Source organism: Sceloporus undulatus, chromosome 5 (genome assembly GCF_019175285.1).
Source record: "Sceloporus undulatus isolate JIND9_A2432 ecotype Alabama chromosome 5, SceUnd_v1.1, whole genome shotgun sequence".
NCBI classification, from domain to species: domain Eukaryota; kingdom Metazoa; phylum Chordata; class Lepidosauria; order Squamata; family Phrynosomatidae; genus Sceloporus; species Sceloporus undulatus.
In genome coordinates this window covers 77,367,164-77,390,395 of record NC_056526.1, presented here as the reverse complement: position 1 = coordinate 77,390,395, position 23,232 = coordinate 77,367,164, and the positions used below count along the sequence as shown (strand labels likewise).

Below are 23,232 nucleotides of genomic sequence, written 5' to 3'. Positions count from 1 at the left end.
GTGGCTGGCTTCAGGACTGCGACGTCCAGTCACCGTAGTCCCAGAGTGATCAGGATGAGAGCGGCCTCTGGCCGCTCTTTTTGCCACATCTGCTTCACTCCTTAGACAATAAGGAGCTGTTGGGGCAGAGAGAATAGAATGCTGGAATGAATGCTGAGTGGTAGAAGTTTTGACGACCTTTACATAAGGCTGGTGAATGACAGTAGTAAGTTAAATCTGAGTACAGAGTTCAGTTAGCAGAGGGTTTGAGTAGAGTGGAGCTAGAAAAAAGAGGTTTGAGTTAGATTAGGGCTGGATTGATAAAAGGGAATTTGAGTTCAGTGAGTGTTAAAGGTCTGAGTTATAAGAGGAATAAGAGAGTGTGTGGTGTTCTAAATGTAATAATGTAATAAATCAATAATCTGCTGTGTTACATTTAACACAGTATATCTTTAAATAAATATTTGCTTTTATTTTTATATACTTTTGGCCTCCAGAAACATTATCTGAGAGTTTGGATTTCGACAAGGGGTCTGTTGTGGAAGCATTTAATATACAAGGTGTCCACTGAACACAGAAATTGCAAAAATCCTCATCGGTACTTTGAGGGCATTTACATATTCCTCATAGTGGGTATCTCACAGGTAGGACAGGAGGAAGTGCTTGCATTGTGACAAGAGGTGGGGACCAGGGAGAGCCCTCATTCATGGTAAATGAAGTGAGCACTGTGGAAGTTTTCATAGCTGATGAGATTAGGGTGACCATAACAGTGTGATAAAGGGTGGAATCCTTATATAAAAGGTGGAAACACCATATCTGGTGGCAGCATAGTTGGGTTTGAACTGAAATCTCCACAATGTGCACTCTGCTGCCACAATCAAGATCACATGTATTGGACTTTCTGCAAAAAGCACTGCAGGGTATGCCACACAGTAGAAAGCTTTAAGTACATGCAATCCTTGCAACATTCCTAAAAGTGTTTACCAAGTGCAATGGACTTCCAGACACCGATGCAGACAGGAAATTTGAAAGCACATCTATTATCTTGACAATACATGTATTGTGATAGCTCCTTACCGTCTTCCCAAGTAAAAGGTGGAGGAGGTTCAAGTTTAGGCCGTTCAGGTAAGTGCATTCCAGTTTCATTATTATATCCAATAGCCTCAGCATCTCTTCTAGCTTGTCTCAGAACAACACCTCCTTGATCTCTTAATCGCACTGCAGCTCGGTAGAATATTGTATCTTTTGCATTGTATTTCATACAGTTATCAATAATAAGGTTGAAATCTTCTTCAAACTCAATGAGATTTTTATAACCTTGGGCATCTAACCGTTTTCTCATAGTAGAAAAATCCATGGGATGTTTAATATGATCCAAATAATCAGGAACCTGAAGTATAGTTTTTAAAAAGACAATATAAAGATTTTTTTCAATTATCTGTACTTTGTATTTTATTTTGCAAGTAAGAATGGACTATAGCATATTTATACAAAGCTAATTTGTCTGATTTTTCCATAAAACACTGTTGAATCAGGAAGATCCACTTACCGTATTTTCCGGCATATAAGACGACCCTCCAACTTTTCCAGTTAAAATACTGAGTTTGGGATATACTCGTCGTATAAGACTTCCAAATAAATTTTTTTTAAAACCTCAGATTTGATTTCAATATGGTAATTTTAATTAAAATGCTTATGACAGCAGGAAAACTTGTTGTATACAAAGCCTGCTTGGATTGGACAGCTCTCCCTGCCTGCCCAGCCCTCCCTGTCTCCAAGATTTTCTTCTACTGTGCTTGTACAGCCCTTGCTGCTTTCATATGGCTGCCATATACGGAGGGGATGTGGCTGCAGCTGTTTTTGAGCTCCCCCTACTATATGCGGCTACTGCAGATTCTCCAGTCTGGCTCAGAAGTTTCAGCACCTGCCCTATAAGACAACACCCAGAGTATAAGACGACCCCTGACTTTTGAGAAGATTTTCCTGGGTTAAAAAGTAGTCTTATACACCAGAAAATACTGTAAATATGTAAAGTCTGAAATCACCTTCCATGGGAGTAAGAGCACAGAATCCCTGTGAAAGTGGAAATCCCACTACTTTGTTTTCCTGAAAGAACGCTTCCTCTAGCTATTTGTAGGTCCCTCAGAGCAATTCTATGGAAGCCGAACATAGAACATAGGAAAGAGTTCTCTCTAGGCATTTCTAGGTTCTCTAGTGAAATTCTATGGTCAACCTCTGGCAGACCTATAAATGCTTAGAGAGAACATTTGTTTTTGGTTACCTACAGGGCAGCAGCAGTCACAACAAATACAGTAATCCATGAATAATCAAATTCACAAATGCTTAACCCACAACATGGAAGAACAACTGTAATATGTTTTCTCAATAACTTGATGTTTTAATTTCCAGATCTTCTTCTTTCCATACTACTTTTAAAAGCAACATTTCATTTCCACACTACTTTTAAAAATAACTTTTTAAAAGTGAACTGAAGACAATCAAATTTCTCAAAAAAGAGAAAGTATCATGTGAATGGGAATTGTGTGGGTGTTCAAATGTCAACTTTCAACTTCCAAGCAGCTCTACCCAGCATAGCCAATGATAAGGAATGTCAGAACCTGCAATTTAACAACAGCTACAGGGCTCTGCCAGTTCCATTCCTGACCTAAACATACATTTTAGAAGGGTTTAAGGAACAATAATAAATAAACATTATTAAGAATAAACAATAGTAACAAGAAAAAGTCTATCAAGAGTTTATTATTCCAGATTAAAACCATTAAACTATATATTCATGTCAGGCAACACATGTTTATGTCCAACGTTAGACTGTTCTATGTTGATAATATCAACCATATCACAAAGATTAGGGTTCACCTCTTTAAGATTCACTGGCTGAGCAAATATACGAGCAGAATCCTTTTCCTGTAGCTGGTCCAGTACTGACCGCAGCAAAACAGTAAATGGAGTTAGCTGAAGCTCCATGACAACTTGCTCCACTTTGATCTACAACAGTAAAGTACAGCTCATTAATGAATATGACTACAGGCTACTTATCTATTATAATGCTGATACAAACCAAGGTTTAATGCAGCTATTATAATGCTGATATAAACCAAGCCTTGCATCTCAATCCTAAGCAGTTTAACTCAGAAGTAAATTTCACCAAATTAATGCGGTTTATGCCTATTTACATTTGTGCAGGACTCTGGCACTAATATGATAAAAGTACAGTGGGCCCTTGGTATCCACGGGTTCAATACAGTGGTACCCCGGGATACGAATTGATCGCGTTACGAAATTTACGGGATACGAAAAAGTTCAATTGAAAAAAACTGTTCCGGGATACGAAGGTTTTTTCGGGTTACGAATTTTTTTCGGCGCGAAATTCAAACCGCGGCTAGCGGCTTTCCAGCGCTAAAAAAAGCCTTTTCGGGTTGCGAAATTACTCGGGTTATGAACGAAGCGGCGGAATGAATTAATTTCGTAACCCGAGGGACTACTGTATCTATGGATTTCTACAACCGCAGATTGAAATGAAGAAACATTTAACTTTTTATAACTTGTGATGCCCAGGCTGAAAAGTGGTCCCAGGGCAATAGCAGGGGCTGCTGGGGCAAAACCAAGATGTATCCCTCCCTCATGGAAGTCAAACTCACCACAAAGACACAGTCAGAACTTAAACCCCTTCCTCATTCTTTCTCACCTTCACATTAAAAAGCTGCTACTAAAATTTAAACCCCATCTCATTCCGTTTCCAAGCCTCTCCCAGAAATTAAACTCCTGCCTCACTTTGGGCTGGAGCAGATGGGCAGGAAAAAGCATCCCAATTCTGTTTTTTCCTGAAAGCCGGTCAAATACCGGCTGCTCACATGGCTCACTCCCAAAGCAGGCTGAATGTGCACAGTCTGACTGCACAATGCGGTGTCAAGCCACATCGCTGGGCAATATTTTTTGTTGCCTCCCCACCATACATGTGCACCATCTCACAAACACCAGCTGGCGACCCTCAAGTACCTCCCATGTCCACCCAGATGCCATCCCATTGGATGGCTGACCCTTTGAATGTCCACACAATTGTACATGCAATGCTCCACCTGAACAGGGCATTGATGCATCAGTGTATTAGTGATACATTGGCAAAGCATGTATGGGCCCCCTTACATGCCCCCTTCACTCCATGCCCCTCTGTTAAACTGTCTGGTTTGTGTATATTGTAATTACAACCATTGGAGTTGCTGCACTTTCATTTCTTTGCTGCAGCCCCATTTATACGCAAGTATGAAGATGCACATCTTCCACGCTAAGCCGAACTATCCTGGGTTCTGTTTGCTGTGGTTTTTAGTCCTAGAGTGCAGCCTTGGTCCCGTTTCTGCCTGCTTTGAAGACATGCAACATCTAAACACCCACTTTCATAGTGGTTGGAAACCGCTTTATTTTGTCCATTTGTTCAACCCCTTTGTTTCCCACTTTGACATAAGGGCGCCTCTTAAACCCCTTTCCTGTTGATACACCTCCTTTGTCCCAGTTCTGCTGCTGCCCCTTCCTGGAGTGGATCAGTGGCAAAGGGGTTTAAATTATGGCAGAGCCTTTGTGATGGGAAAGTGGGGAGCAGCGCAGGAAAAAGGCCTTTCTGGTGCTCAGACCTTGTTGCCCAGGTAATTTTAAATGTTAAATAGTGACTTGAGCATCCAAGGTTTTTGGTATCTGTGCAGGGGGGGGGGGAGAATGGGGGCTACTGGAAAACACAAACATACAAGGATACAGAGGGCCTAGTGTACAGTGATAAAGGAGCAAAGTGCATCTGGTCATTTATAGATCAATTATAAAACTAGATGCCGATCAATACTACAGCCAAATGCAGATTGAAAAAGCTTTAGATCTGAGAAAAAAGAAGCTATACTGTATACATGAAAATGCAATGTTGTTTAAATACCTTTATGAGGTATAATTCACACATATGAACACTGAACTATCTTATGCAAAGCCATGTAGAAAGATGAGTGGACTCACATTAAAATAAATAAGTGTGCACGTATATAAAATCATCTTTGCAATGCATGATCATACAAAGATCATGTCGTTTTCCTCCATGACTTAACAATCAAAACAATTTATAGTTTTTAGTGGGCTCTCACCATCTGCAGGCTTGCCATCCACAGATATAAGTATCCCCCATGGATTTGAAGTCCTCTGAATCATATATCACATCTTGAAAGTCAATCTTATAAAGCAAGAAGCCCCCATATGTTGTTCAGCTACAACTTCCATCATCCTAGACAGAATGGTTGCACTTTATCTCTCAACATCCTAGCTAGGATAGCATGGGAGCTGCAGCCTATTATCAGCTGAAACACCAGATGTTGTCTGTCTACTGATCTTCTAAGAAAATGCCACTATTCTGAATGCTCAAAGAACAAGTTACATTTTTTCTTCAATTGAGTCATACTGATCTCCTAAGATTTTATTTCAAGTTCACTTAATATTTCAACTGAAAACTTTATTATGATTTTATACACAAACAACAAAATAAATTCTTTTGTTGTCAGAAAGCCATCATCCATGAATATATACTTCCCATTTTTTAGGAAAAAATGTTCATCCCAAATTGCTCACCCTGTTGCAAATCTACCTTCAAAGATGGCAATATGGAATTATCTGTACCTCAAAACTTAAAAATAAAGAAAATGAAAACCTTTAATGACTTCTAATCAGTCATCAGTCACATTTTCAATCACTGTTTCTGCATTTTTAAGAGAAGGGGGGGGGTTTGCAGGGCAAAAACTGATTCTTACCAGAGTTGTCCTTCCCCTGCCTATTTAAATCAGCCTTCTGTCATTAAAATCCAACCAAAGCCCAGTGACATGCATACCTGTTCTCTTTTTAATTTTTCCCGTTTCCGTATAAGCTCTATCAACAATCGCGCTCTTTCAAGATCATGGCGAAGCCTTTGCCAGTACTTCAATTTCTCTTTTAAGGCTTGTGTTTCTTCATCATCTTCCCTCTTAAGAAAGAAAAAAGGTAGTTTTATGTGTTTTTCTACTCTTATCTCCAATCTCAGCAGCTATTTTACTCTTAAATTTAATTCAAGCAAGCATTTCAAGAACAGTTTGTCAAACCAACTTGTGAACTTATTGACAATGATTTCAGATACAGGGGGGTTTTCTGGTTGCAGAACTGAATGCAGTGCTCTAGAAGGTTCTGAAAGATACACTGCACAGGTGCAGCATAGCCTATTTGTGTGAGTCATAGGGACCACAAAGAACTTGTTACACTGATTGTAGTTACCTGTGCCATACTTTATCAATTCAAATAATGAAGAATGTTAAAACTATACTTGAGTTAGGAAGGAAACATACCTGTTGAGTATTTCTTTGAGATTGCAAACTGGACTGCAGCCTTCTCAATAAAGGGACACCATTTCTGGACAGCCTTTTAAGTAACCAGTAACTGTGTACTCTTTCAACAAATTGTTTCTTCCGCTGAATAGCCACCTGATTCATAATTTTATTCAATCTACAATGTGCCAGAGGAAAATAGATACTTTTGTAACGTAGTGTTGCAAATTTTAAGTTTTGTTTAAAAAATCAGTAATAGTCTTCTTGTATCAAAAGGGTATTTTTAAATGCTGAAAAGTTGCAGGAGATAGTATCTGAAGTGTGAGCCCAGGAATGGACATACACCGTTTTTAAAAAAATATATGCCTTTGCATGGCAGACATTTACACCAGAAATGTCCTGGGGCTTCCTTCAATTTTAAAAGGTTAATCATACTCCATGGAGAGATTGTGCTAAGTGCACAAAACACGAAGTAGAACTAATGAGAATTAATTGGATTCAAGATACTATAAATAATTGCATAAATTTGACAAAGCCTATTGAGAATATCACATTCATCTGTTACCCAATAACATGAACAACACATACACATCTTTAATACATAAGTATTACTACAGCCACTGCCTTTTTTATTATTAGATTTTTGTTTGTTTATTTATTTATCATTGAAGTCATATAGTTCAGGCCTAGAAGCAACATCACAAGACTTACTAGATCACATGGCCATATATACTTGTCTTTTGAATGCCTAAAAAGAAAAGGAAAAAAGAACCAACTCTCTTCCACTAAAACACACACACACACAAAATGATGCCCAGTTTGTGCACTTGGGTTAAATAGAGACAATTCTTCATACAGAAACTAAATAATTACCGGTAGTCATTTACAATTTTGATTTAACAGTCTGTTTTACTTCTATTATTATGCCACTTATGCTAGCTTCTGTGACCTCCAAAAGATACACTTCCTTCATAGCACACTACACTAAAATATTTGAAAAACTATTAAGACATAAATAACATTCTAGTAACTGGCTACAATATTTTTGGAAAATATAACATCACAAATGAGATCTTAAACATGATACGAGCAATGACTTGCCTCACAGTTTTCTATGCATTAATGTAATATGCATTTAAATAATGCACATTACATTAGCAGTATCACTAATTTTAACAACTGATATACCAGAACAGTAGACACTATCAAGCAGCTGCATGCACCCTTCTGCATGTACACCAGGGCTTTTCTGGTCACTTCAATGCAGCCTCAAACATAGCTCCGCCACAACAGCTGCATCTTAGAAGTTGGAAGCACTCTAAAATGAAATTCAGTGCAGCATACAGTGCTGCAATCCAAAACCATGAATGATAACCCTTCCCACTTCCATGAGAGAAACACTTGTTCTAATGTATGAGGCTGTCTGCATTTGGACTACAGGTTTGTATTACACAAGTAGGTTTGTTTAAAATGTGCCCAAAGTTCAATATACCCAAAAACTTCTGAAGCTGAGGATAACTCTGATTCACAGTTCTTATATTATGTTTATATTTAATTTGCTTAATATTGTTTTGATGTGGACTTGTGCTGAAGGGTTGGGGAAAGGATTGTTTGACTTGTAATGTTCTTCAGTTTTTCTATTGATTGTCACTGTATTGATATTGCTTATTGTTATTGTCTGCTATATATGGCTGGGGGGCTGGGAAGGGATTAGTTTGTTTTTTATTGTATATCTATTGTACTTCCACTGTTGTTAGCTGCCTGGATTCCTCGTTGATTGGGTGGGATACAAATAAATTTATTATTATTATTATTATTATTATTATTATTATTATTATTAATTCACTCTAAAGATACTGAAACATGTTCAAATATCAGTTGCTGTTGCTGTTCAAGTTGCTTCTAACTTATGGCAATCCTAAGGCAAACCTACCATGGGGTTTTCTTGGCAAGATTTGTTCACAGAAAGTTTGCCACTGCCTTCACCTGAGGCTGAGAGCATGTGACTTGTCAAAGGTCACCCAGTGCATTTCATGGCTGAGCTGGGAACTGAACCCTGGTCTCCAGGGTTGTAGTCCAACCACTCAAACCACTATGCCACACCGACTCTCTCAAATATTAGTGCTAGCCATCAACCAGATGACCAGGGCAATTCAAAGTATGGGGCTGAACAGACCGCTCTTAAGGAATGGCCTTCAACTGCCTCCTTTGTCGCTGGATTGGAGCCGCAGCATCTACATGGCTCCAGTGCCATGGCCCTGATCTGGCATTTCTGCGGCACAAAAAGTGGCTCCTTTTTGCACCATGGAAAGGGTGCCCTAGCCACAGCGGCTTTTCACTGCAGTGCGTGTAACCGCTGAGCCGAAGACACAGCGTGACAACACCCATTGTCTGGTCAGGCAGCTGGCATGGAGGCAGCATCCAGGTGGCCGGTGTGCGGACGCCACGCTTCCACTCTGCCCCAAAGCTGGGTCTTTATGCCAGGGTCTGTTGAGGCCCTAAGCTTGTAAATCATTCTTCCCATCTGATATTTTAATTTTTCTAATCTAAAGAATTACTTCTCAATCTTCTGTCTGGCAGATGTTTTAGGCTTAAATCCAATCGCTAGTGCCAACTAATGTAGACCTTATAAATCACCTACTTAATGGTGAATGAACATTTCTGCAATTCCCACTGAGTTAATGAATCTACTTTCCTTGGGATTAAATTAAATTTAGGTTTTGGACTTTACCTTTTAACAAGCTAAGGCCACCATGGCGAATGGTCATGGATTCCAGGAACTGAAATACAAAGCATGTGGTAGACCAGAAGTCGAGAAGACTGATTTACCATGTACTTTATTTATTATTATGTAAGCATGTGTCTGTTTAACTTTCTACTGTTACTTTTTAAAATATCTGGAAACTTTGATTATTGTATTTTCTTCTTTAGAATATCTAAAGTGTGTAAGCTTCTGAGATCTTCTCATAAGGAAAGATGTTACAAAAAGCCAGGATGTGGAGAGTGTTGAGACAGGAGGAGGGGGCAATGCTTTTTGATACAAGTCCTTGGCCTGTTACAGACTGCCAAAATAAAGCTGCTTCGGGTCTCTTTGGAGATATGCTATTTAAATGATGCATGGGCCCTAAGAGTCTGGAGGTCGCGCCAAAGCCACACTCCATCCCTAAGCACTGGAGTGCAGCTTTGGTGCAGCTTCCGGATTCTTAGGATGCATGCATCATTGAAACATCATACCTCCAAAGAGGCCCGAAGCAGCTTTATTTTGGCAGTCTGTAACAGGCCCTTATTTCTTTTTAAGACTATCATCTTGTATTGTTCTGTACTCCAATATAAAGTGAGCCACTGCCACCCTTAAAATTTTGCTTTAAGCTTGCCCCCCCCCCAAGTAGGATGAATAAAAACTTTAAATAGCAACATTATAACATGTTTCTTAGAAATTCCAATAAAAAATCCATTCTTATCCCAGGAAACTGAAATAAAGCCTAAGTGTGGCTAATTTTTTTAAAATTTTCTTACCTTTGAGGAGGAATGCATGGTGCAGATACTGCAGGCATAACTGTACAGGGTTCAGCTGGTGCTTTCTTTGACTTTTTAGCCTTTTTCCTGATTTTTGATGTAGATCTTGTTTTGGCAGAGCCCTGTTTTCTACAGACACCATTTTTCAATTCAGGTTCTCCATAAATATTCAGAGGTCTCCGAATAGAACCTGGTGGTGTATGTACATCACAATATGCAGTCTTTTTCACTGAGAATGTTGTGCCACTGCCAGTCAGTTCTTTCACTGGCTCCATTTTCATATACAAACCAGCTTTCTGAGCACATGTAACATGGAATGCTGTGTAGCAGTTTGCTTTGTGGCACTGAATACAGGCACCAACACCTTTCTGTTTACAGAGGTAGCATGTTAACTTCCATCGGGCTGGGGGAATGTTCTTGACTCCATCTATTGGCTCAATAAAAACTGTATTGGCAAACCCAACTTCTGGAATCCAAAGAGCACACACAACATGTCCCCACCGATCATCATCAGTCTTTTTAAAGGCACCTCCTTTGTTTGGACACAGTACACAGTCTACAGGGCGTGAGCGGGATTGCAGACACTGTCTGCAAAGCCACTGGCCCTCAGGTATATATGGCACCCCATAACACTCCTGATGCACTGCTAAGTTACACACATCACAAAAAAGAATCACATTGCTGTTCTGACACTCTCCATCCATGCAAATGCAACAAACTGCATCTTCATCAATTAAAGACTGATGTTCACCCTGTTTTTGAGTCTCACAATAAGACTCTTTTTCAAAACGGTCCATAAGAAATTCAAACATATTCTGTGATACAACTGAGACTCCATCACTCTTTCGCTTCTCATTGATTATTTCTAACCATGCATAATCTTCTTCATCCATATCATATTCAACTTCATTATCAAGTTCTTCTGAAGATTTTTCAATGAATTTATAATAGGTTGGAGGCCTTCGAGGTGCAGAAGGTGGACTGTAATCAACAACATGCACTTTGGGCTCTGGAAGAGTACTTGCTGCAGATGGAATGCCATGTGAACTTGGAAGAGTTTCATTTTTCTTTTTAACTTTGCTGTTTCTATGTCTTTTTGTTCTTAGAAAGATTGGTGGCCTCTCACTATTTTCCTTATTGCTGTTGCATTCACTTAATTCTTGGGCGGTAAGATCATCTTCTAATATAATCTCCAAGGGTTCAAAGATACTGATTCTGTGTAATCGACCTTCAATTTCTATTTCTACCATTCTTTGAGCTTGTGCATAGGTCAAGGTTTCTCTAGTGGGCGAGTGTTTAATACTGCATGGAGAAGATGAGTGTCGTGCTGAAGATACTCGATGGCATCTTCCTTTCCTCCTCATTTGGTACGGATTACCTAAAGACAGAACCATCATTATTAAATGAAATGTTACCTTTTTAATAGGAAAGCAAAAACAAAAACAAAAAACTCCATGCAATTCAGTTTTAACAATTCAACCAATCTTCTTCTAAAAAGTAGAAGACACTTATAGAAGACACTTCAAAACGACATTTATGTTCATTCATAAATGTCTAAACAGTAAGCATAGTACAGTCATCTCTCTATATCTGTGAGTTAAGCATTCATGAAGCTGATTATTTGAAGATTTGATTAAAATGTTCTCTCTAAGCATTTGTAGGTCCTCCAGTGTGATTCTATAGCCAACTTCTGCTAGAATTGCACTGGAGGATCTACAAATGCCCAGGTAATAATAATAATAATAATAATAATAATAATAATAATAGTGGACCTGTATTTGTGATTTTCCCCACTTTCATGAGGCTTCTGACCCCTCTGAAAGTTGAGGGCTGACTGCATATGCATTTCTAGAAAATATTTCAAAACTATGAAGCAAACACTGCTATATACAATGCGCCCGCACCATGCACGGACACACCACACACGGCTTTAACCTTACATGGAAGGTTAAGCCGCTGGACAGTGAATGGCTTGCATGCCACGCTGAACGCAGACGCAATCCCCCATTGCAGCCAATGGGGTTTGAGTGTATGCGTTTTTCTCCATACGCAGAGGGATCCGGAACGGATCCCCGCGTATGGAGAGGGCCTGCTGTATTTTTCAAAATATATTTCATTTCAAATACCTACATTAGCACAGGTCTGCACTCTGATAATAAAGGGAAAAATCATGCATAAAAATGTAGCAAACATATGACAGCTAATAATACACTTTGGAAAAAACTCATGCTGTCAAGTATCTAATCTCTACAGTCCCATCAATCACCCTGTTCTTAAACTATTCTTAAAATGATTACATAGAGGCAAGATACACTCATTCAACAGTATGTCATACATATTAAAATAATTTAAGTCTAAATAGCAGTTATTATGCATTGCTTAAGAATGCTATCTCAGACATAAATAACCTGTAAATAAAACCCATGGAACACAATGGAACTAACTTGCAATTAGACTTATGCATAAGAGTACACTGCAAGTCTTGCACAAGTAATGCATATTGTCTGGAATTAAATAGGAGGAAACAAAGCTAAAAACATTTAATAATAAATGCAGAGAAGCTGGTTCACCAGTGATTAGAACAGAAAGGCTTTTTTTTTTAAATGTAGGGAATAATCCTTTTTAGAGGATGGATCTCCTTTGGGACCTCAACAGGGAAAGAATGTCTTAAGCTATTCCAATGCCTGCTGCAATCATAATAATTATTAGCCCTATCTAATAGCAGAAATATATTTCCTCTCACACTTGATTTTTATTGGTTCTGGAACCTTTTTTGGCTAAAGAGTGAAATAAGAATGTTCCAAAATGAAGAATTAATTAACATAAATGCAAGGAACACATCTATGTCCATCCATATTCCATCAAACCTACACTTTTCTTCCCCAACTACTTGAAAAATAAATTTCTGTGACAAAACATGTCAGAATGTCAGAGATAAGTAACTAAAATATGATGAAACCAATCTCCAAATTCATCCAGGTTTTCCCCCCCTGATCACTGGATTTTCAAACAATAGAGAACCTGCACCTTCAAACAACAGAAACTCCTTAACAGAACTTTACAACACAGATGAATGAGTCACTGGATATATTACTTCCTAATATATTTATATATTACATCCATCATACTCATTATGTGTTTCAAAACAACAGTCACTCTTTAATGCATGTTCAAACAGGTTTTCTACATTGAGAGATGTAATGTAGGATAGTATAAAGTGAAACAGTCATGCTCAACTTTGATCATATGCTAGTAAAAGCACTTAACATCCTTTTCTGTATCTAACAAAATACACACATCAAGACTTGTGCAAGTGTGGCACAAAAGAACATTTCCAATCTAAAACACTCCTGCAAGTCAAGAAACCCTCCAGAACAGCCTTGGATTAGACAAGGAAAGCAACAAGGGCATTAGAGGTAGCAAAACAAAGCAAAAAATGCCCTGTTGAAGAAACAGTTTATCATTCATACAAGCCTAAAACCAAACCACTGTGTGCAGTCTGTATTGGTAGACCTCTTAATTCAGTGAAATGCTTGTTCATATTTTATGTTTATATTTGTATTACAGAGGGAATAGTTTCTGTAATGAAGTTATCTTTGGCCTCATACAGGCAGGCCAAAATAAAGCTGCTTTGGGTCACTTTGGAGATATGCTGTTTAAATGATGCATGCGTCCTAAGAGTCCGGAGGCCACACCAAAGCCATGATCCAGTCCTTAGAAAGTGACCCGAAGCAGCTTTATTTTGGCCTGTCTATACAGGCCCTTTGTTATATAAGCGGAGTCTCTCTTATCTGAAATGCCTAGAACCAGAAGTGTTTTGGATTATGGAATACCTGTATTTGCAGATACACACATAAAGAGATATCTTGGAGACGGGACACAAGTGTATACACAAAATTAATTTAGGTTTTAGACTCACCTTGTACATATCCTGAAGGTAATTTTATACAATATTTTAAATAATTTTGTGTATGAAACAAAGTTGGCGTGCATTAAACCATCAAGAAAGCAAAGGTGTCACTTTCTCAGCCACCCATGAAAAAGGTTTTGGAGCATTTCAGATTTTGGAATTCCAGAAAAAGGAGAGAGTATAAACTGCTTTACCAACTATTACTGTATATAATTTAATTAAATATGCCTACTGGTACTTAATTAAACAACCTTTTCTATACATTATACAATCTATGTTATGCAAATATCCCTGGGTTTTTTTTGCCACTGAGAAGAGTAAGATTCACACTGGAGGGAAAGCAACACTTATAAGTTCTGTGTTGGGTGGTGCAAACAGACAGTGGCACAATTTATAGGTTACACAAACAAGGTATAATGAGCAAGGTTCTCAAGCCCTTAAAATAGTTCCTGGAGAACTTAGGGATGGCTTCTGAAGTACAGAGTCTTTACAAGTGATGTCCCTATATTGAGAGCCGTTAATAATAAAGGATGGTTGGTTCTGCCTTGTAAGGGGCATGCCAAACTTTTTGTAAACCTTCCTGTTTCTTTTCCCAAAATAATGTAAGCAGATACCAATGTTACTCTTGGATAAATCAGCTTTATACAAATAGTGTATTCCTTTACCCATGCTGGCTGGGGGTGATGGAAACAGTACCTGTCTAGACACCATCAAATTGGGGAAGGGTGGCTTAGGCACCCTTTCAAGTTTATCAGCCTCTACTATCATAAGATTGATTCTACTCTATAGAGAACAAAGCAAAACTGTCAACCAAGCAAATATGAAAACTAAAAATAACTACACTCTAGTGCAGGTTTCCAGACTAAAATTACACTGTAGTAATGCTGAAGGTATCAGTGCGTGTTCAGTCTCTTACAAAGAATTTTTAGGTTACAAGAATTCAAAGATTCTGCCACAATCTACCAGCACTCAGACTGTGTTCATAGTTTGTCTTCACAGTAATTCCACAAATCTAAGGAACTCTGTTCTTCAAGAAATGAAATAATTTCACCAAAGGGATTGAACGAAGTGTATTAAAACAGAATGCTGTCCAATATTACTCAAGTTCATTCATTACCTCGGGAAAGACAATGAAAGCTGATATTCCATTGAAGCACATGAACAAAAGGGTGTACATCTGTCAGTTAAGGACTGATACTAACTACCCAAGATCACATGTGCAGTCTACATTTTACCTTATTCAGAAAAGCCTACACTCCTAACAACTAATGTTAATTAATGTATTGAGTTTGCCTGTAAGTTATAAACACAAATAGCAGAATATACATTTACAAAGGGTGCACTGGGAGGGGGGCACAGTCATCCACCCCTTGCAAAAATCTGAAGGGATGTCCCTCTTACTTTCTTGTTAAAGACCTTTTGTAGCCCGAAGAAAACATATGTGCGAAGTGTTCTGAACTTTCAAAACAACGAATGGGGCAGAGAGTGAATGGAAAGGAGGAACATGAGGGCTTCAGGATGCATGTCCCCCATCTCAGATTTTCAAGAACGTATCAGTTAATTTTGTGTAAGTTCATATTCAAATATTATAATTGAGTTCCTTGATTTCTACGCATACAACAGCCACACCAGGATTACACGTGAATTGATTTTAGCCTGTAAGTTTCAGTTCTGATAACACTGTGCAAACACTATAATTTCTCAAACTCAATATAAAGCTTCACATGAACTACAAAATAAAGAATATGTATTAAAGGTACTCATATAAAAATATTTATATAAGTACGGCATGAAAGATAATTAAAAAACAATTGTTAGACACCTTTGGATACTGAGAAAGAAGAGGAGAATATCTAGAACAGTGGTCCTCAAACTGTGCTCTTTTAAGGATTTTGGACTTCACCTCTCAGAATCCCAGACTACTGGCCAGCATGGCTTCTCATCCACAATTTCTTAAAGGGCACAGTGTGGGGACCACTAGCCTAGAACTACAGTATGTGGATTTCTAGTTAGTGAAATGACAATAATTAACAGCCAGTTCATCAATTACATTCTGTATGTGTATGTGCCTTCAAGTCACCCATCAACTTATGGTGACCCTATGAAATTCATACAGCTTTGTTAGGTAAAGAAACTCAGAGATGATTTTGCCAGTTTCTTTCTCTGAAATACTGCCTACAGTACCTTGTATTCATTGGCAGTATCCCATGCAAACACTAACCAGGGCTTACCCTGCTTAGTTTCCAAAGTCAGTCAGGATCTGGTGCCTTTAAATTACAATGTTTAACTGTCAGTTTAGCAATTGCATTATACAGTCCGTCCTCTGTATTGGCGGACTTGACATCTGTGATTTAACCATTCATGAATGGCAAGCCCCTGTTTTTGTTAATGGTGTCACATGCTAGTGGGAACACATGCTCACCGTGCCACCATTTAGAAAAATGGGACTTCAGCATGTGTGGATTTTGGTATCTGCAGGTGGTGCGGGTCCAGAATGGATCCCCGCGGATATGAAGGTCTGATTGTATATACTGTTTGTGTGTGTGTGACTACTGGAGCTACATATAAATCAATATATAAACATATATATAAATCAATATAAACTACTATTTAGATCTCTCTTTGTTTTTGTTTTGTTAAGCTACAGGACTGGAATGGCATGTTAATGGTTGTCGGATTAAATTCAAAGAACCAACTACCTTGCTCAAATTAGGTTCAGTTTTTTTGAAATAAAAACTGGAAAATATGTATTTTAAAATTTAAAAATAACAACATTATAAATAAAAATGTATGGTGACCCACAACTAAAAATATATTGGTACCTTTACGGCAAGTGATGAACTTAAGTATCCTACAATGTAAGCATCTTACAGCATAATATCTTTATGTTACAACTGAGCTGAACAAGATTTATTCCCAGATAGGTATGACATGGCATTGCAGCTTTACAGTGTCAGGTTATATCTGCTCTGCAGAAATAATCCAGTTTGACATTGCTTTAACTGTCATGACTCAATGCTTGAAACTGCAGTTTTGTGAGGTAGTTTTGCTCTTTGCCTTCTGTCAAAGAACTCTGGTGTCACAACAAACTACAAATCCCAGAATTCCATAGCATTGATCTATAGCAGTAAAAGTGGATTATCTCTACAGTGCAGATACAGCCCCAGACAGCCATGAAATTCACTGGGTGACTTTGAGCAAGTCCCATGCTCTCAGCCTCAGGGGAAGGCAATGGCAAACCTCCTCTGAACAAAACTTGCCAAGAAACCCACATGATATGGTCGCTGTCAGTTGAAAGCGATTTGAAGGCACACAGCAACAACAACAGCCCTCTTGACAACCTTCTAAGACGTCTATTACTGGTCTGATTTTACAGCAACCCTCCTTCAACCAAGCTGTCAGATACATTAACAGAGCTGGCGTTATAATTTGACAGTTGCTAATTCATTCCAAAATCTTCTCCTAGATCAGACAGTAAATTGAGTTCTTGTCCAGAAGCCTAATAATCAGAATGCAATCCTTACTTAGGCTCAAACCAAGTGTTTTAGAGTTCAACAAATAGCCAAGTCTTCTTGGAAATTTTATCAGTCAGTCTAAAGAGGCAAAGATTTCTTTCATGAAGCATCCTCCAATGCGCTTGCTGTTTGATTTATGCTGCAGCCGGCTCTTCATATCCACAGATTCTGCATCCACGAATTCAACCATCTCTGGGTTGAAAATATTCCAAAGGTATAAACACTAAAAAGCAAACCTTGACTTTGCCATTTTATAAAAGGGGCACCATTTTATTATGCCACTGTATTTAATGGGACTTGAGCATCCGAACATTTTGGTATCCACGAACCAAACCCCAGCAGATGCAAAGGGCCCACTGTACTTGTCCTTCTGATGAACATACAAAATAACACACTACTGTAGACACATTTGTTACTATCTTATTTTGTTTCTCCCATAGAAGCTACTTCCTAAGTTTCATTTGTAGGCTGCTGGTGCTTATATAAATGCCAATGATCATGAACTCTAGTAATGGAAACCTAGGCATGCCAGAAATAATCCAACTTTTAGCTTCTATGGCTCAATGCTATGGAATCTTGGGAATTGTAGTTTGTTGTGGCACCAGAGCTCTCTGACAGAGTTTATCACATGAAGGAGATTGTGAGTTTATCCCGTGAAAAATCACGTAATTGAGCAGAACGATTTCACACGCCGCGCAAAACCCACGATTAAAGTAGTCACAAAGAAGCAGTCAATGCGCATCTTTTTACTTTCCGGATTTCAGCGACAATGCATTTCTGATCTCGCTTACGTGTGATAATCACCCGCGCAATTCCTCACCATTTTCGCTTTATTTGTGGGGCGCTTCAAATGCGCTTTAATCTCTCTTTAATGCCGAAATCAGGCCCAGTGTGATACAACTCCAGAGAAGGTCACATGCCTCACAAAACTACCATTCCCAGAATTCCATGCCAGTGGGCCAAGGAAGTTACAGTGGCATCAAAGTGTAGATCAGCTGTTCTCAACCTTCCCAACCCTTTCATACAATTCCTTGTGTTGTGGTGACCCTCAACCATAAAATTATTTCCGTCTCGGTTCCTAAGATCATCGGAAGCGTGCGTTTTCCGATGGTCTTAGGCAACCCCTGTGAAAGGGTCCCCAAGGGGTCGCGACCCACAAAGGTGAGAACCGCTGGTGTAGATACAGCTTAAGACCCTCACTGCATGGCTTCTCGGTTTCCCTTTAAGAGAGGCCCAGGTACGAAGACTTTGGTTTGCTGTAGGAACAAGAGTGCTGTGACACCTGTAAGAAGAACAAGTTTCTCTTAAATCACTCCCACTTCCTTCCCGCTAAGCGCTGCTGCCACACTGCAGGATTAATGCTGGTTGACACCCGCTTTAATCGCCATGGCAGGATCCTGGGAACGGCACTTTGTTGTGGCCCCAGAGGCCTCCGACAGAGAAGGCAAAATATGCTTTAAGCTCCCTTTAATACCGAAGTCAGCCCCAGTGTGATAAACTCCAGCGGAGGCTGAATGACTCACAAAACTACCACCCCCGAGACTGCAATACCCAGAATCCCACAGCAGCGAGTGAGCCATGGCAGTTGAAGCACTATTAACCTGGAGTACTATTATTAATGTAGTTTATAGCAGTATTATTGCAGCGAAGCAAACAAGCAGCCTGGGAAGTATACACTCGTCCCTCCGTATTCACTAGGGTTAGGGGTGCAAGGCCCCCTCCATGAATATGGAAAAAGCCCACAAATAATGAAAACACCACTTTTTTACCGGAGCAGACGCCTCTCTAGGAATCTCTGGGTCCTTCGGCGCAACTCTGTGGTCAACGTCCGACAGACACCGGCCATAGAAGTGCACTGGAGGAGCTACAAAGGCCTAGTAGAGCATCCTCTCCAGGAATCTCTGGGTCTTTCAGTGCAAGTTGTAGTTAAAGTTGACCATAGAGTTGCCCTGGAGGACCTAGATATTCCTAGAGAGGACATATCAATCCAAAAATGGAGGGATGAGTGCTTAACATGTCCTCTCTAGGAATCTCTAGGCTTTTGGTTGAAGTTGACCATAGAGTTGCACTGGAGGAGGACCTAGAGATTCCTAGAGAGGACATATCAATCCAAACCCGCCAATATGGAGGGCTGAGTGTGTGTGTATACTGTAATATATATATATGGGTGTGTGTGGATAGTGCTGCCACCAGGAAAGCGAAAGCGAGCGTTCCCCAGGACAGGTAACCCTCCCCCGTGACGTCACGAGCCCCTGGAGCTTCCCTGGAAGAGAACCCAGGAAGAGAGAGAGAGAGAACTGGGAGAAGCCATAATGATATAACAGGGACAAAACGAAAGGGTTAAAATGACAACAATCCCTGTCCTCCCCCATTTTAACAGAATGGTTCTGCCCAGTGGAGAGGGCCGAGATACACACACAGAAGGAAGGATACACAAAAGGAAGCAGGAGGGGGGTCCTCGCCCCTCCCGTGCACTACAACTCCTCCTCCTCCTCCTCCAGTTCCACTCCCCCCCCGCGCGCGTCAATGGTTCCTGCCCACTCCCTTCCTCTCCCCCCCAGAACCTCAGAATGGTTCCTTCCGCGCCAGGCCCGACCGCTCTCTCTCTCTCTCTCTCTCCGCTTACAATACTCGGGCCGCAAACATGGCGCCCGCCCAACACCCTCCTCCTCCTCCTCCTCCTCACCCGAGGGAGCCGCTCCGACGCGGCTGACAGGCCCTCCTTGAGCGCTGGCGGGGAGAGACGCCGCCTCGTCGTCGCCTTGGGTCCCCTGTTGTGGAGGCGGTTGGTGGGCGCCCTGGCTGCTGCTGCCGCTGCCGCTGCGGCGACGCATTCGGGGCGGGAGGAGGCGGAGCGCGTCGCGCAGACCGGGGCCGCAGTCCGGCTGCGGGCTGGGAGAGGAGGAGGAGGAGGGTCCCCCCCGGACGAGAAGCTTCCCTCGCCTTGGCTGCCTCCGCCGTCGCCGCCTCCGCCTCCCCCCCTCGGCACAAACAATGCGGCGGGGAGGAGGACGTGAGGCACCTCCCAGCCCCGAGGAGGAGGAGGAGGAGGAGGACGACGACGCCTGGCCAGGACTCCGCGCGCTCGGGGGGAGGAGCCACAGCCCCGCCCCACCCACCCGCTCCTGACGTCACTCAGCTTTCCACCAATCCCGACTCAGGATGCTTCTCGGCTAGGCCCAAGCTGCCGGTCAAGTTTGGGGATTGTTTATTGGTTGGATGGTAGGTTCCGGGACGGTCTCTTCTTGGGAGCCTCAGCGGGGGGTCTCCAAACTACTAAGAGATTATATTTTGGGGGGACTTCATCTCCCAGAAGCCTCAGCCATGTTGGGCAATAGTGTGGGATTCTGGGAGATGTAGTCCAAAGTTCCCTTAAAGGGGCACAGTTTGGGGAACCACTGTCATAGAAGACTTGATAGGAAGCTGCCATTTTAAGGACAAAGAGGGAATTTTTGTTCACTTCTGGTCCTAAAGAACATAGATGCCATGATTCTGCTGGCTCTACTGGTATTTCTGCCTCCCAAAGGGATTCCTCTCTCTCTCTCTCTCTCTTCAGGACTGAGGCCCTGAGTCAGTAGGCACTACCTTTGGCATCTCTCACAGCTGCTTTGCCTGCTAGGGCTGTAAGAGAAGGTTAAGAGGTGATATGATAGCTTTGTTTGAATACTTGAATGGATGTCATATTGAGGAGGGAGCGAGCTTGTTTTCTGCTGCTCCAGAGACTAGGACCCGGAGCAATGGATGCAAGCTCCAGGAAAAGAGATTCCACCTCAACATTAGGAGGAACTTCCTGACAGTAAGGGCTGTTCGACAGTGGAACAAACTCCTTCCTTAGAGGTCTTTAAACAGAGGCTGGATGGCCATCTGTCAGGGATGCTTTGATTGAGAGTTCCTGCATGGCAGAATGGGGTTGGACTGGATGGCCCTTGTAGTCTCTTCCAACTCTAATTTTGTGATTCTAAATCAGGGCCTGACAGGGCTCTCCTTCAAAACAGCCCAGCAGAGAGAATGAGACGACCACTGACTATCTGGGGCCAGGGGGAAGAATAATTATAATCACAGAACCGTAGGGTTGGAAGAGACAAGCGCCATCCAATCCAACCCCATTCTGCCATGCAGGAACTCTCCATCAAAGCATCCCCAACCAGCCTCTGCTTAAAGACCTCCAAGGAAGGAGACTCCACTACACTCTGAGGGAGTGTGTTCCACTGTTGAACAGCCCTTGCTGTCACGAAGTTCCTCCTAATGTTGAGGTGGAAGAAGCTGCTGGTTCTACTGCTACTTGGACCTCCGAGTGCCTTCTAAGAAGCAGAGCCCTCCCTCCAGTTCGTCTGGTGCCATCTGGCCACGGAGGGAGAGATATGGCGGGCCCAGCTCCATTGGGCCTGGCCTTGATTAAGCAGCAGAGCAAATCTCCACTCTGGGCCCAACAAACTCCAACTCACAGAATTCCAGAGCCTTGACCCAGGATGCTTAAAAGTGGTGTCAAACCAGGTTATTTCTCCAGTACGGATGCAGCCCTAGGATTCGCAGTTTGTTGTGGCAGCAGCACTCTCTTAACAGAGGTGGCTAAATGCCCTCTCAAAACTACAGTTCCCAGAATTCCTTAGCATTGAGCCAAAGCTGTGTCCAACTGGATTATTTCTTTTCTAGTATAGCTCCCAAAGCTCTTCAGTTCCAACTTGTGTCGGCCCTAGCAAAATTAGAAAAGGGTGATAGAGGTTGCAGTTCTGCATCACAAGAAGAGCCGCAGGTCACCTCTTCTGTACACATTTTAGTTCACATAGATTTTATTTATAAGGTAGGAAAAAACAGGTTGTAGACAGAGAGCAATACTGGACCTAGAACTAGTGAGACAAGCATTTTATTAGCTTAATTGTTGTACTGGATGGATTTTTATTGTAAGCCGCCTCAATCCTGGGGAGGAGGTGGGGTAAAAGTAGCTTTATTATCTATTACTACTGTTATTAACATTACCAGAACATAAATCATAACAATAAAGGCTTCAGGGGGAAGTATGAATAAGATTACATAGAATCTGGATCATGCTACAAGTACATGTACTAAATACATTAAAAACCTGGAGAGGAGGATGATGTGAAGAGATGCCAGCATAGCTAACATTCATCTATGAGATAAATAAAGGAAATAGTCAATTCCTGGACTTGTCACATGCCATTTTTTTTAAATAGATATAGTTTTATCCTCCAGCATAACTGCTGATACTGAAGATATTTCATATTTTTACAAGCATGTGCTCTGCAGCATTAATGGTGATATCTGAATGTTTCTTAAGGTTTGTGTGTACTGATTTTCCTGTACGGTCAATAGTTTGAGTGTTTGTTAGTCCCATGGCAACGAACTGTAAATAACTGGTATCTTATGAGAGTCTGGCAGACATAACTTGGAAGGACTCCTAAGCAGGATGTGGGCATGCAACTACAATGCTGTATACACAAATAGTTGGCAGTAAATCCCATTAAATTAAGGGGGGGGGGTTATCCTGTAAATTGTAGGAATAACTTTGGAGCCCACCTTATTGGTTCCTTGAAATCCCACCGTGGCATGGGGAAGAAAAAAACTTATTTGAAGATACTCATGGCAGTAACCATAAGGGGCACCAAGACTAATCTTGGTTTGTAGCTCAGGTGTGGAAAACCCTCCAGGTGTTTTCAACTTCATTTATCAGAAGCCCCAACCAGCCTGGGCAAAATAAGGAACTGTGGAACTTACATTCAATATCTGGAGATTTGCAATGATATGCTATATAATCATATGTTGACAATAAGCTGGATGGTACAAAAGCAAACAGTAACATATATATTTTAATTAAGAGACATAGCCCTGATAGTCTGGAATATCAGTATGCAAAGGGATCTTGTAGTACCTTTGAGACTGTGCGAAAGAAGTTGTAGCACGACCTTTTGTCGTGTATAGATGTGCAGCCTTCAATCTTTTGGATATGGTAGATGCA

General features: G+C 41.0%; 1 protein-coding gene across 4 annotated transcripts in view; it reads right to left on the bottom strand.

Annotated features, from left to right (window-relative positions):
• BRD1 (bromodomain containing 1) overlaps positions 1-20,344 on the bottom strand; it is a 50,732-nt gene extending 30,388 nt beyond the window's left edge. For 2 of the 4 annotated variants that reach the window (XR_006104031.1, XR_006104030.1), the window contains exons 1-6: positions 19,945-20,344; positions 9,834-11,211; positions 6,339-6,495; positions 5,852-5,983; positions 2,857-2,985; positions 1,057-1,369 (exon numbers count right to left, since the gene is read on the bottom strand). Coding sequence is in view for 2 of the 4 variants with exons in the window: in XM_042467820.1 (XP_042323754.1) it covers positions 1,057-1,369; positions 2,857-2,985; positions 5,852-5,983; positions 6,339-6,495; positions 9,834-11,211; positions 19,945-20,092 (2,257 nt within the window). In the remaining 2 variants the exon portion in view is untranslated. The remainder of the gene's footprint in view (positions 1-1,056; positions 1,370-2,856; positions 2,986-5,851; positions 5,984-6,338; positions 6,496-9,833; positions 11,212-19,944) is intronic. The other 2 variants (XM_042467820.1, XM_042467821.1) reach the window with 2 other exon arrangements.
• Positions 20,345-23,232: the final 2,888 nt, after the last annotated feature.